We start from the raw sequence: 12678 nt of genomic DNA, 5'->3' as shown, positions 1-12678 counted from the left end.
GACAATGATGAGATAGATCCAGATACATTTTTTATATAATTATTAAATAACATTTTTGTAACATAATATTTCATTGACCTTTGAAAATTGTAACTTCTTACCCATTTAAAAAATTTCTTAACAGGTTTACCAACAGTTTTTCATATATTTGCTCATACAATACCAGTAGAAGAAAGATCTCGAGCTTTTGCTTATCTTGTAGCCTGTGGTTCTATTGGTCAAACAGTTGCTGCTCTTGTAAGTCTTGCTTGGCGTTTAAAGCATTTCCAATTTGTTTTCTGTATTTTCTTTTTGAATGATGGAGGCTAACGATATTGTTACACCTTTACATTTGTTATTGAAGGTGATAAAGGAACGCATACTGTTGTGTTGCTCTACATCTGTGGTTCTCGACCATTTCCCACCTATGTCCGCCTGACTGGCTCCTGTGTAAGTGGCACGTAAAAAGCACCAACCAAACGTGGTCACTGCCAGTACCCCCTTACTGGCCCCTGTGCCAGTGGCACGTAAAAAGTACTATCCGAACGTGATCAATGCCAAGCCTGCCTGACTGTCTCCTGTGCCAGTGGTATGTAAAAAGCACCCACTACACTCTTGGAGTGGTTGGCATTAGGAAGGCCATACATCTGTAGAAACCTTGCCAGATCAGATTGGAGCCTCGTGCAGCCTCCTGGTTTGCCAGACCTCAGTCAAACTGTCCAACCCATGCCATCGTTTAACATCCAAAATGAATGTTAAACGATGATGATGATGATGATGGACCCCTTTCTTATTTTACTCAGATGGATCCCCTTAGCCTGTCAAGGATTAAAAATTCCTATTATTTTTCTATAATTAAATATTATTAGGAATTGTATTAAAAAAAATTATTAAAATATTTTGTGTATGTCGAAGTATGACCAATTTATTGCAGATAAATTTTAACAACAAGATATTCTATGGACCCCGGTTGAGAACCACAGCTCTAAATAGTCGGTGTTAACCCAGAAAATTCACATGTTTCAGTTATCAGTCGAACACTTGGTGGTCCTAAACCTAACGGATCAGTGTTTGTTGTGATCATAAGTTTATTGAATTCTGGAAACAGTAAAACGCTTTCACTCTAAAAATTAAAAAAATTAAAAAAAGTATTCTGTAAGTTGTCTGTTATATCGTTCAGTTGTATCTTTTCTTTTCTCATACTTTGTGACCCCACTAGTGTTAGTGTCATGAAAAGGGCACCAAGTACACACTGTAATATGTTTGGCAAGCTGACCCCTGAAAAGAGGAAGAGCACCTGGCTGGTGATTTTCATGATTTGAAAGGGTTTATTACAATACTTTCAAAGACATTGTTTTTAAGAATGTGCTTGGAGGTTCGTTTTGAGGAGTGGGAAAATGGTGAAGCAGCTGCCGTGATGTCACTGTTCTTTATTCTTCTCTGTTGCTGTTATGTTTGTGTGTATTTGTAGTAAAAACGATCAAAGCAAAATCCTTGGAAAGTGCGGAGTGTGTCAGCTTTGTTCTGCTAATCTACTAAAGTTGAACAAAAACCCTAGATTATAATGTAACCAGAATTTCTCGGTATTTGTTGGTTAAACTCATTTTTTTTTTTTGTTTTTATTTTCAAGGTTTGTCCCCACTTACATTGGCCATGGATGTTTTATTCCTTTGGCTCCCTAGGTTTCATATGGGTGCTTATCTGGTACCTTTTTTATACGGAGACCCGCCAAGAAGAATTTGTCCAGCCTCCAAAAGTAAGTAATGTTTCACTTGTGTTTGAATTGAGATACAAACAAGCTTCAAACATATATTTAGTCCCTTCTGCCCCTTGCCCCTGCTACATGCCCCTTTTTCACAGGGCTCAGCAAGGGAATAGTAAACGTAACAAGTGTTAAATGTGTAAAAAAAGCACTCGGCACACATTGTAAAGTAGTTGGTGTTAAGAAGGGCATCCAGTTGTAGAAAACCATATCAAAGCTGAGGCCGACACTGTCCTGCAGCTCCTTGGATCCTTTCAAACCATCTTAACGCTTGCCAGTATGGAATAATTGACATGAAATGATGATGATGACGATGATGAGCACAACAGATATATATATTTGAAGAGTGTGGTTGGCGTTAGGAAGGGCATCCAGCTGTAGAAACTCTGCCAAAGTAGACGCTGGACTTCTTGGGTCCTGTTCAAATGTTCAAATCATGCTAGCATGGAAAGGGGACATAGAAATGTTGATGATGATGTTGATGGTATATACTTAATACTCACAAACGCATGCATGAATATATGTATAGAAGTACATGTGTGTCTTTGTGTTTGTCTCCCACCACAATTGGACAACCGGTGTGTGTTTGTTTACATCTCCATAGCTTAGAAACTTTGGCAAAAGAGACAGACAGGACAAGTACCAGACTTAAAAAGAGTTCTGGGGTCAATTTGGTCAGCTAGAATCTTTCAAAGCAGTGCCCCAGCTTGGCCACAGTTCAACAACTGGAACAAATAAAAGATATAAATATATCTATGTAAGTTTATATATATACATATATGTGTGTATATATGTATGAGTCTATGTGTGTGTGTGTAAATATATGTATATATATAAATATATATGTATATATATATATATATATAAATATGTATATATATATATAAATATGTATATATATATATAAATATGTATATATATATATATATATGTATATATATATATATATATATATATATATATTTCACTGGTCCTACTCCCGAACTATACGGTCGGTATATCGACGACTGTATCGGTGCCACCTCACTCTCCCGCGAACATCTTGACTCGTTCCTCTCTTTCGTTCAGTCTTTCCATCCTGCCCTCCACTTCTCCTGTACTGTCTCTGACACCTCTGTCCCCTTTCTCGACATTTCGGTCAGCATCCTCCACTCTGCCCTTAGCACCTCCATCCACTACAAACACACAGACTCACACTCCTATCTCAACTTCTCCTCCTCCCACCCTAGACACACAAAACTTTCCATCCCCTATTCCCAATTCCTCCGTCTACGCAGACTTTGTAGCGACAGCCATGACTTTGAGACTCAGTCTCAACTCATGGCTCACCACTTTAGCCTGCGTGGATATCCACCCACCACCATCCACACCGCCCTTGCCAGAGCACGTTCTGTGGACCGTGCATCTGCTCTCTCCCCCCGAACCCGCCCTGCCGTTTCCCGCCTCCCTTTTCCCCTCACCTACCATCCCACCACCCTACCCCTCCAACGCTCCATTCTCCGAGCTTTTCGGCGCCTCCAGTCCGACCCCTCCACCTCCCACATCTTCCCTAATCGACCCCTCCCCTCCTTCAAACGAGCCCACAACCTACGGGACCTCTTGGTCCACAGCTTCTTCCCCAACCCAACCTCCCAACCTGGCTCGTTCCCCTGCTCCCGCCCACACTGCCGCACTTGCCCTTACCTCTCCAACACCACCCTCCTCACCAGCACCCATCACCGACCCTATCGCATCACCGACTCCTTCACCTGCACGTCTACCAACATCATATATTGCCTCTCCTGCTCTCTCTGCCAATCCCTGTACATCGGACAAACGGGGTGCCGCCTGGCCGACAGATTCGCGGAACACCTCCGAGATATCAACGTCGGCAATGACACCCCGGTGTCATGCCACTTCCGTTCTGCCAGCCACTCCTTGCGGCAACACCTGTCTGTGTTTGGATTGTCCATGCACAGGGGCCATCCGGACTCCCGTTTGCGCCGTGAACAGGGATTAATCTTCTATCTTCGCTCCTTTGCGCCACATGGGCTCAACTCCCCTCCACTCTTCATCTAACCCCCTCCTCCTGTCTCTCTCCCCCACCCTCCCTCCTACCACCCATCTCTCCCCTCCCCCACCTCCTGCTCCGACTCCTACTTCTTTGTATGTCTCTTCACCTCTCTTCATACTTCTCTCCACTCCCACTTCTCTTCACCCCTACTCTTTCTCTCCTCTCTCTTACTCTCTTCTCTCGTACTCCCCCCTCTCTCACTCTTACTCTCTACACTCTTACTCTCCTACTCTCTACACTCTTACTCTCTCACCCTTACTCTCTCACTCTCTTCCCCTCTCTCTCACTCTCTTTCTCTTCCTCTCTCTTCCTCTCTTTCTCCCCCATACCCCTCTTCCCTCTCTCTCACTCTCTTTCTCTTCCTCTCTTTCTCTTCCTCTCTTTCTCTTCCTCTCTTTCTCTTCCTCTCTTTCTCTTCCTCTTTCTCTTCCTCTCTTTCTCCCCCATACCCCTCTTCCCTCTCTCTCACTCTCTTTCTCTTCCTCTCTTTCTCCCCCCCATACCCACCTTCCCCTCTTTCTCTCCCCCCATACCCACCTTCCCCCTCTCTCAATCCACCTTCCCTCTCTTATACCCACCCTCTCTCCTCTCTTCCTCTCCCCCCATACCCATCTTCCCCCTCTCTTACATCCACCTTCCCCTTCTCCCTCCTCGTCAACACCCCCTCATAAGCTCATCCCACCACACCCCAACACACTCCTACTCTACCTTCCCACTCCCCCCCATCCAATTCCTTACACCCACCACCCACCCCTACCCACATACCCCACCCTACCCACAGACCCCTACCTCTACCCCACCCTCAGCCTAACCCACACTCCACCCATGCCTTCCCCACCTCCCAACACCCTCATATCACACCACACCAATACCCTCGCATCACACCACGCACACCACACCAATACCCTCGCATCACACCACGCACACACTACAACTGACCAACTACTTTCTCCCTTTCTCCCTTCCCCATTTTCACACTACATACGTCAAGATCACCAGCATTCTACCTCCCACACACAGCCCCTCGTTCCCGATCACCGTTTGTTATCTCCCCCTGTCTTAGCTCTCCTGAAATAAGAATTTCTAACTTCCGGTCAGCCATTGTTATGATCGGTCATTATTATGATTGACCGTTGACTGAACACTATTCAATTTTTTTTCTCCGTGTTTTTCTCCTTGTCTCCGTATTCTTTCTGTTGAAGAGCGTAGCTCGAAACGTCAAAGACTTTCCGTATTCCCGAGCGTCATACTAATATATACTTTTGTTATTTACACCACCTGTCCTCGTCTGTTGTTATTATTTGTATATTCTCCCATATATATATATATATATATATATATATATATATATATATATATATATATAAATATAAACACTTATTTTAACACCTTATATGTATAAACTCCTGTTTTAATTTTTTATCTCTACATTATCAGAACTGTTATTAGGTCAAAGGTGAAAATGTGTAGCATCCATCCTTTCTGTAGAAATTGCATTCAAATGTAGTTAACCTCTAACCTTTCGTGTCAGGATATCATTTGTCTGTCTGTCTGTCTGTCTGTCTGTCTGTCTGTCTGTCTGTCTCATCCCCCCCTCTCTAAATCGCTTTTATGCATTAATGTGTAAATGTTTCCTTAATAATAGTTTGTCAAGTGTATATCTATGGAACTATATTTATGTCCCTCTTCCATAGCAAGACACCTATTTCTGTCTCTTTCTGTTTCTCTGTTACACTCTAACATTTCATCATTTGATACGGGATCACCTCCTCTAATGCCCCCTCCCTGTTGTGACACCTGCTTCTGTCTCTTTGACTCATTGACACACTCTAACCTTTCTTCCTCTCACACAAGTTCCCCCTCCTCAAATGCCCTGTCCCTCTCATAATCCCTTGTCTTGTGAATTACTTGGTTACCTTGCTAGTGTTGGTATCATGTTAAGAGCATCCAGTCCACACTGTAAAGTGGTTGGCATCTGGAAGAGCATCCAGCTGTAAAAATCTTGCCAAAACTAACTTCACCTGTGCTAATACCTTGTAAAAAGCATTGAGTCCACTCTGCGGAGTGGTTGGTGTTAGGAAGAGCATCCAACTGTGAAATGCCTGCCAAAACAGACACAGTAGCTTCAGGTAAATTTTCTACTTCGTTGGCTCCTGTCAACCGTCCTACCCATGCATGCATGCATGCATGCAAGATGGATGTTAAATGATGAAGATGATCATACACACACACACATGCACATGCACACATATATATGGGGTCTGGTGCAGCCCTCCAGCTGGCCAGCCCTGGTCAAATCATCCAACCCATGCCAGCATGGAAAAGAGACACTAAATGATGATGATGATGATGACAGATAGATAGATAGATAGATAGATAGATAGATAGGCATGGCTGTGTGGTAAGAAGCTTGTTTCTCAACCGCATGGTCCCAGGTTCAGTTTAGTCCCACTTTGGACAGGTGCCTTCTTCTATGGCCTTGGGCCAACCAAAGCCTTGTGAGTGCATTTGGTAGACTGAAACTAAAAGAAGCCCATCATATATGTGTGTGTGTGTGTTCCCTACCACTGCTTCACAACTGGTGTTGATGTATTTACGTCCCCATGACTTCGCTGTTTGAAAAAAGAGACTGATAGAACAAGTACTAGACTTTAAAAAAAGCTAAGTCCTGGGGTCAATTCATTCGACTAAAAGTTCTTGAAGGTGGTGCCCCAGCATGGTTGCAGTCTGATGACTGAAGCAAGTAAAACATAAAAGTTATTTATACTTCATTTGTGGTTGAACAAGGCTACCAACGGTTTCATGTGAAGAGATCTTCACATGAAACTATTGGTAGCCTTGTTCAACCACAAAGAATATTTTTCTGCCAATACGGGATTGAGCATTCATTCTCATTGTTTGATACTAGCATGTATATATATATATATATATATATATATATATATGTAATATTAAATATATTTTTTACTATATGGGCTGTTTATGGAGTGCTGATGTGAAAAATGCAAAAAAATATAGGGTAGAGAAAATTGAAAATGCAAATTTTAGTCAATGAAACCTCAAACGTTTTCTAACTCGTAATTTCTATCTTATAATTTATATGTATATGTGAATTTTAGACAATTTAGGTGGTTTGCCATTTTAAAATTGCCATTTTTATTCCTTTATTTATCAACCTTTCGTTCGTCTTGTATCTTCCATATTTACCACGCCTAACTCCTTTCATGTAATTTTTATTTATATGTAATTTTATGTTTTTTATATATTTTTATATATCTTCTGTATGTTTGCTTTTATATTCTTTACTCCCTTGGAGAATCTTTATGCCTGTACATGTATGATTTATGTTGATGTGTACAAACACATATGCTTCAACTACTCTGGTTGAATGATTTCATTTATGCACGTACGTACGGGATCGGCTTCTTCAGTTTCTGCCTGCCAATCGCAATGCAAAATTAGTTTGATCATCTGTGATGTGTATCAAAGCAAATATCTGTGAATTACCATAGTCTTGTCTTTCTATTTCATTTAAATAGTAATATTAAATTATGTAAATGTAAATACTAACATTTGAAATTTGATGTCAAATTAATGTTAAATATTCATTCAATGTTGAATTATGGTAACGACTCTGCCAGGCTGTCTGCTGGCAGAGATTCTAATTACTGTGCTGGACAAAATACTTTGCAGCATTTCTCTCAACTTTATGTTCAGAGTTCAAATGCTGCCAGGGTTGACTTTATTTTTCATTCTTTCAGAGCCAATAATAAATAAATGCCCATTGAGCCCTGGGGCTAATGCAATTGACTTATCCCCTCCCACGAAATTGCTGGCCTTGTGCCAAAATTTGAAACCAATACTAAATATTTTTTTTGTTTTGTATCTTCAACAGGTAAATAGTACCAATGTCCGGTGGTCTGAATTCCTGTGTCACTGGCCGCTCTGGTCTATGTATTTGGCCCACTTTAGTATGAACTGGTCTAATTATATTATTATGCAGTGGCTACCCACTTACCTGACCCGACACCTTGGTGCTGATGCACACCACATTATGTTAACTGCAGTGCCTTATATCATGAACTCTTTGCTCGGTGTTGGTAAGTAGAGAACCCTGATTCTCAGTAAATAAAGTTCTCTGTTGTTTTGTTAATTTCTTTTGGAGGAAATGGTTACCTTTTGCTGTTTGTATTGTAATACAAACAGCAGATCTAGCAAAAGGAAATGTATGTTGTCAGAAGAATTATATTTGTTTAAAGAATTGTTAGGGTTAGTTTTTGGTGACTTAGTGAAAAAATGATGGAATCTTAGGTGTGCATGGAAGGAGATAATACAAGGAAGAATCTCTTACGGTATCATAGTCACAGAGTTGTCTTTGGTTCTTGGTCACCTGTCTATCATGTTTGTTTCTTTGCTCTGTCTTTTATGCTGTTATGAGTCCAACCCATGGAAAACGGATGTTAATTGATGACGAATCAATCAATTGATCAGCCAACCAACTAATTTATCACTCACCTTACTTGGAAACAGTCAGGGGTTGGTGACAAGAAAGGTATCTGGTTGTAGAAAATCCCCCTCTGTAATGTTTGTCCAATCCATGCAAGCATGGAAAAGTGGATGTTAAAACGCTGACAAATGAGTTACTCAGAGTAGTGCCTTTTCTGCTTGCTTTTCTGAAAAGGCAGTGACAGAGTTAAGCAAAATTGCTACAGTGGAGATATAAAGTGGGCTTTGGGGGATTAATTTTGCCCCAGATGTTTGCCAACAGTGACTCACCGATGAAACATAAAGCATAAACAAACTTTCAAATGTTGTGAAAGAAGGCAGCTGTTTTCAAAAATTGATTTGAAACAAGCAAATCAATTCAAACAAACATGTCAGCCGCTTCAAAGAACTTTGAAGATATGTAGGGCAGTTGTATTGTTTATTGGAGGTAACAATAGATTTAAAGAATATTCTATGAAAAATTCATTAGGACCATTGTTTAAAATAATTTCTTTTTGGGTTGCAGTTGCAGGTCATTTTGCTGACTCCCTTGTAGCGAACAAATGGACCGTTCTTTCTGTAAGACGTCTTATGACCAGCGTTGGACTCCTTGGACCAGGTCTTTTCATTTTATTCTTCAGTATGGTCAATAATCTACCATTAGCTGTACTGTAAGTATACCAGCTGTTCTTTTATTTCATTTTTTTTCCACTAATTCATACTTTATTGACTGAGATCTGGCAAAGTGAAGAAGTTGTGGTTCTGTTAATCTGTTTGTGATCTGCTCATATTTGCTGTTGCTATTTTTTACCAGCCTTGTAGTTTTTTCGATTCAGTATCTGAAGGTTTAAGACATGTTTTTACAGCTAATTTTTATAGCTGTAACTGCAAGTAAATCATCGCGTGGGCACCGACATGCAATAGCTGCTGCTGCTGCTTAGTATTAAAAGCATTTATAAGCATTACATAAATTTGATTTCAGTTGGTTTTTTTACGTCTGTTTTTTCCATGCTAGTATGGGTTAGACAAATATATCAGTGAAGGATTAAAGCTACTCAAATTTTGGCCTCTTACATGTCGTAACTATTTCTATTTTTACATCTTCAGAACTTTGCTGTTACACTGAAATTGGATATTGAAATAATTTATAAAATATTTTGAGTATGGAATAGTTTAAACTCTAAATACAATTCTATATTTAAGACACGAGGAATTATGGACATTAGTTACATTATTTACAGTTGACGTATCTATTCACTCTTTCTTCTTTATGGACATTAGTTACATTATTTACATTTGACGTATCTATTCACTCTTTCTTCTTTATGGACATTAGTTACATTATTTACATTTGACGTATCTATTCACTCTTCCTTCTTTATGGACATTAGTTACATTATTTACATTTGACGGATATTTTTCACTCTTTCTTCTTTATGGACATTAGTTACATTATTTACATTTGACGGATATTTTTCACTCTTTCTTCTTTATGGACATTAGTTACATTATTTACATTTGACGGATATTTTTCACTCTTTCTTCTTTATGGACATTAGTTACATTATTTACATTTGACGGATCTATTCACTCTTTCTTCTTTATGGACATTAGTTACATTATTTACATTTGACGGATATTTTTCACTCTTTCTTCTTTATGGACATTAGTTACATTATTTACATTTGACGGATATTTTTCACTCTTTCTTCTTTATGGACATTAGTTACATTATTTACATTTGACGTATCTATTCACTCTTTCTTCTTTATGGACATTAGTTACATTATTTACATTTGACGGATATTTTTCACTCTTTCTTCTTTATGGACATTAGTTACATTATTTACATTTGACGTATCTATTCACTCTTTCTTCTTTATGGACATTAGTTACATTATTTACATTTGACGTATCTATTCACTCTTTCTTCTTTATGGACATTAGTTACATTATTTACATTTGACGGATATTTTTCACTCTTTCTTCTTTATGGACATTAGTTACATTATTTACATTTGACGTATCTATTCACTCTTTCTTCTTTATGGACATTAGTTACATTATTTACATTTGACGTATCTATTCACTCTTTCTTCTTTATGGACATTAGTTACATTATTTACATTTGACGGATATTTTTCACTCTTTCTTCTTTATGGACATTAGTTACATTATTTACATTTGACGTATCTATTCACTCTTTCTTCTTTATGGACATTAGTTACATTATTTACATTTGACGTATCTATTCACTCTTTCTTCTTTATGGACATTAGTTACATTATTTACATTTGACGTATCTATTCACTCTTTCTTCTTTATGGACATTAGTTACATTATTTACATTTGACGTATCTATTCACTCTTTCTTCTTTATGGACATTAGTTACATTATTTACATTTGACGGATATTTTTCACTCTTTCTTCTTTATGGACATTAGTTACATTATTTACATTTGACGGATATTTTTCACTCTTTCTTCTTTATGGACATTAGTTACATTATTTACATTTGACGGATATTTTTCACTCTTTCTTCTTTATGGACATTAGTTACATTATTTACATTTGACGGATATTTTTCACTCTTTCTTCTTTATGGACATTAGTTACATTATTTACATTTGACGGATATTTTTCACTCTTTCTTCTTTATGGACATTAGTTACATTATTTACATTTGACGGATATTTTTCACTCTTTCTTCTTTATGGACATTAGTTACATTATTTACATTTGACGGATATTTTTCACTCTTTCTTCTTTATGGACATTAGTTACATTATTTACAGTTGACGGATATTTTTCACTCTTTCTTCTTTATGGCTCTTTTTTCAAGTTCACTTTTCTTGATGTTTTATTCTTGTGTATTGCTTACGTCATTTTAGCCTTCATTGTTTTCTGTCTTTTCTTGACTTAAAACTGCTTTCTGTCCCCTCTTTCAACCTTTTTTGATGAGTTGTAGTGCACCTGAACACCGTATACAATAAGGCTCTTTCCCTTACATTACATGCTTTGTCTTTCATCCTTTGGGGGTCAATAAAATAAGTACTGGGGGTCGATATAATTGACCTCTCCCTCCCCTCCAAAACTTCTGGCTCTGTGTCAAAAATTGAAACCATCATTATTATTGATTTGACTTGAGTTTCTACTTATTCCTGACAGGATTTATGTGGGTAGCGGGTTACTACCTCTGACCTTAGGGACCCACGAGCTTTCAGTAGTTGTTCAAGTGCTTAGAATCCTTCCTGTCCCTAAGAGGCTAACTTTCTGTAGAAGTTCTACAAGACATTCCAATCTCCTTCAACCATTTCTCTATATCTTTGCTTACAGTCCTGGATGCACCATTTACTATAGGCACAACCATTTCACTATTATTATTATTATTATTATTATTAAGGTGGGGTGCTAGCAGAACCGTTAGCAATGCCGGGGCAAAGTGCTTTTCAGCGTTTTGTCTGTCTTTATTTTCTGAGTTAAAATTCTGCCAAAGTTGACTTTGCGTTTCTTCCTTTCAGGGTCAGTTAAATAAGTACCAGTTGTGTACTGGGGTCAATGTAATCGACTCATCCCCTCTCCCAAAGTTACTGCCCTTGTTGAAAAATTTGAAATCCCCCCCCTCCTCCTTATGCCTTTAGTAGAAAGGATTATTGTTTTATTGTTCATTAACCTCTAATCTGATCTTAGCCTCAATTTATTATTGTCCATTTTCAACAGGTTTGTATCAATATCTCTTGGACTGAGTGCCTGCAATTCAGCTGGACATTTAAGTAACCATCCTGAAGTAGCTCCCAATCATGCTGGTATTACCTTTGCTGTATCTAATACTTTGGTAAGTAGATATCTGTCCATGGTGGAAAGGATCTCACGTTGAGATCACTTGCGTTCAGTCATTATTGTTAAATCATTAGAACATTTTGTGAAGTAACTAATTAACCTTTAGTTTACACTAGAAGCCTGTAGTGGGGATTCAAAACCTAACCACTAGGTAACTGGTCATGTCTCACATTATTCCAAGTGATTGTTCTCTATTAAGCAACCAAGTAAAATCATGCCATGATTCAATCTTCTAGAATCTTTTTCTTGTACCCTGTAAAAAGACCGTTTTTGGTGGTAATTGCAGAATGTTGAGGCAACTGAACATTGTGTCTCCATTCTCACCACAACCAGATGATTACAAAAAATGGCCGATAGTCAACAGCGGTCTTCACCACCGGGGCTGCATGTAGCCTACATGACTTTCTGAATGGTGCATCTAACAAAAAATTATGTTGCATTATTTTCAATAGTGCAGCTCACCTGATGATGAATCATGTCTCATGTGGTCCACTTCTTCATAAAGGTTGCCCATCCTTGCTCTAAGAAGTTACTTGACCTGTTAAAATTAAAGTCAAA

General features: G+C 38.6%; 1 protein-coding gene across 1 annotated transcript in view; it reads left to right on the top strand.

Annotated features, from left to right (window-relative positions):
- The window catches only part of LOC106872567 (uncharacterized), a 51217-nt gene that overhangs the window by 37834 nt on the left and 705 nt on the right, over positions 1–12678 (top strand). The window contains exons 4-8 of the mRNA XM_014919602.3: positions 125–237; positions 1610–1735; positions 7690–7894; positions 8806–8950; positions 12001–12115. Of these exons, the coding sequence (XP_014775088.1) occupies positions 125–237; positions 1610–1735; positions 7690–7894; positions 8806–8950; positions 12001–12115 (704 nt within the window). The remainder of the gene's footprint in view (positions 1–124; positions 238–1609; positions 1736–7689; positions 7895–8805; positions 8951–12000; positions 12116–12678) is intronic.

Source organism: Octopus bimaculoides, chromosome 8, assembly GCF_046866305.1.
Source record: "Octopus bimaculoides isolate indiv1 chromosome 8, ASM4686630v1, whole genome shotgun sequence".
Taxonomy (NCBI): domain Eukaryota; kingdom Metazoa; phylum Mollusca; class Cephalopoda; order Octopoda; family Octopodidae; genus Octopus; species Octopus bimaculoides.
The sequence above is the reverse complement of the archived record's forward strand: the minus strand, read 5'-3'. Positions and strand labels throughout refer to the sequence as shown.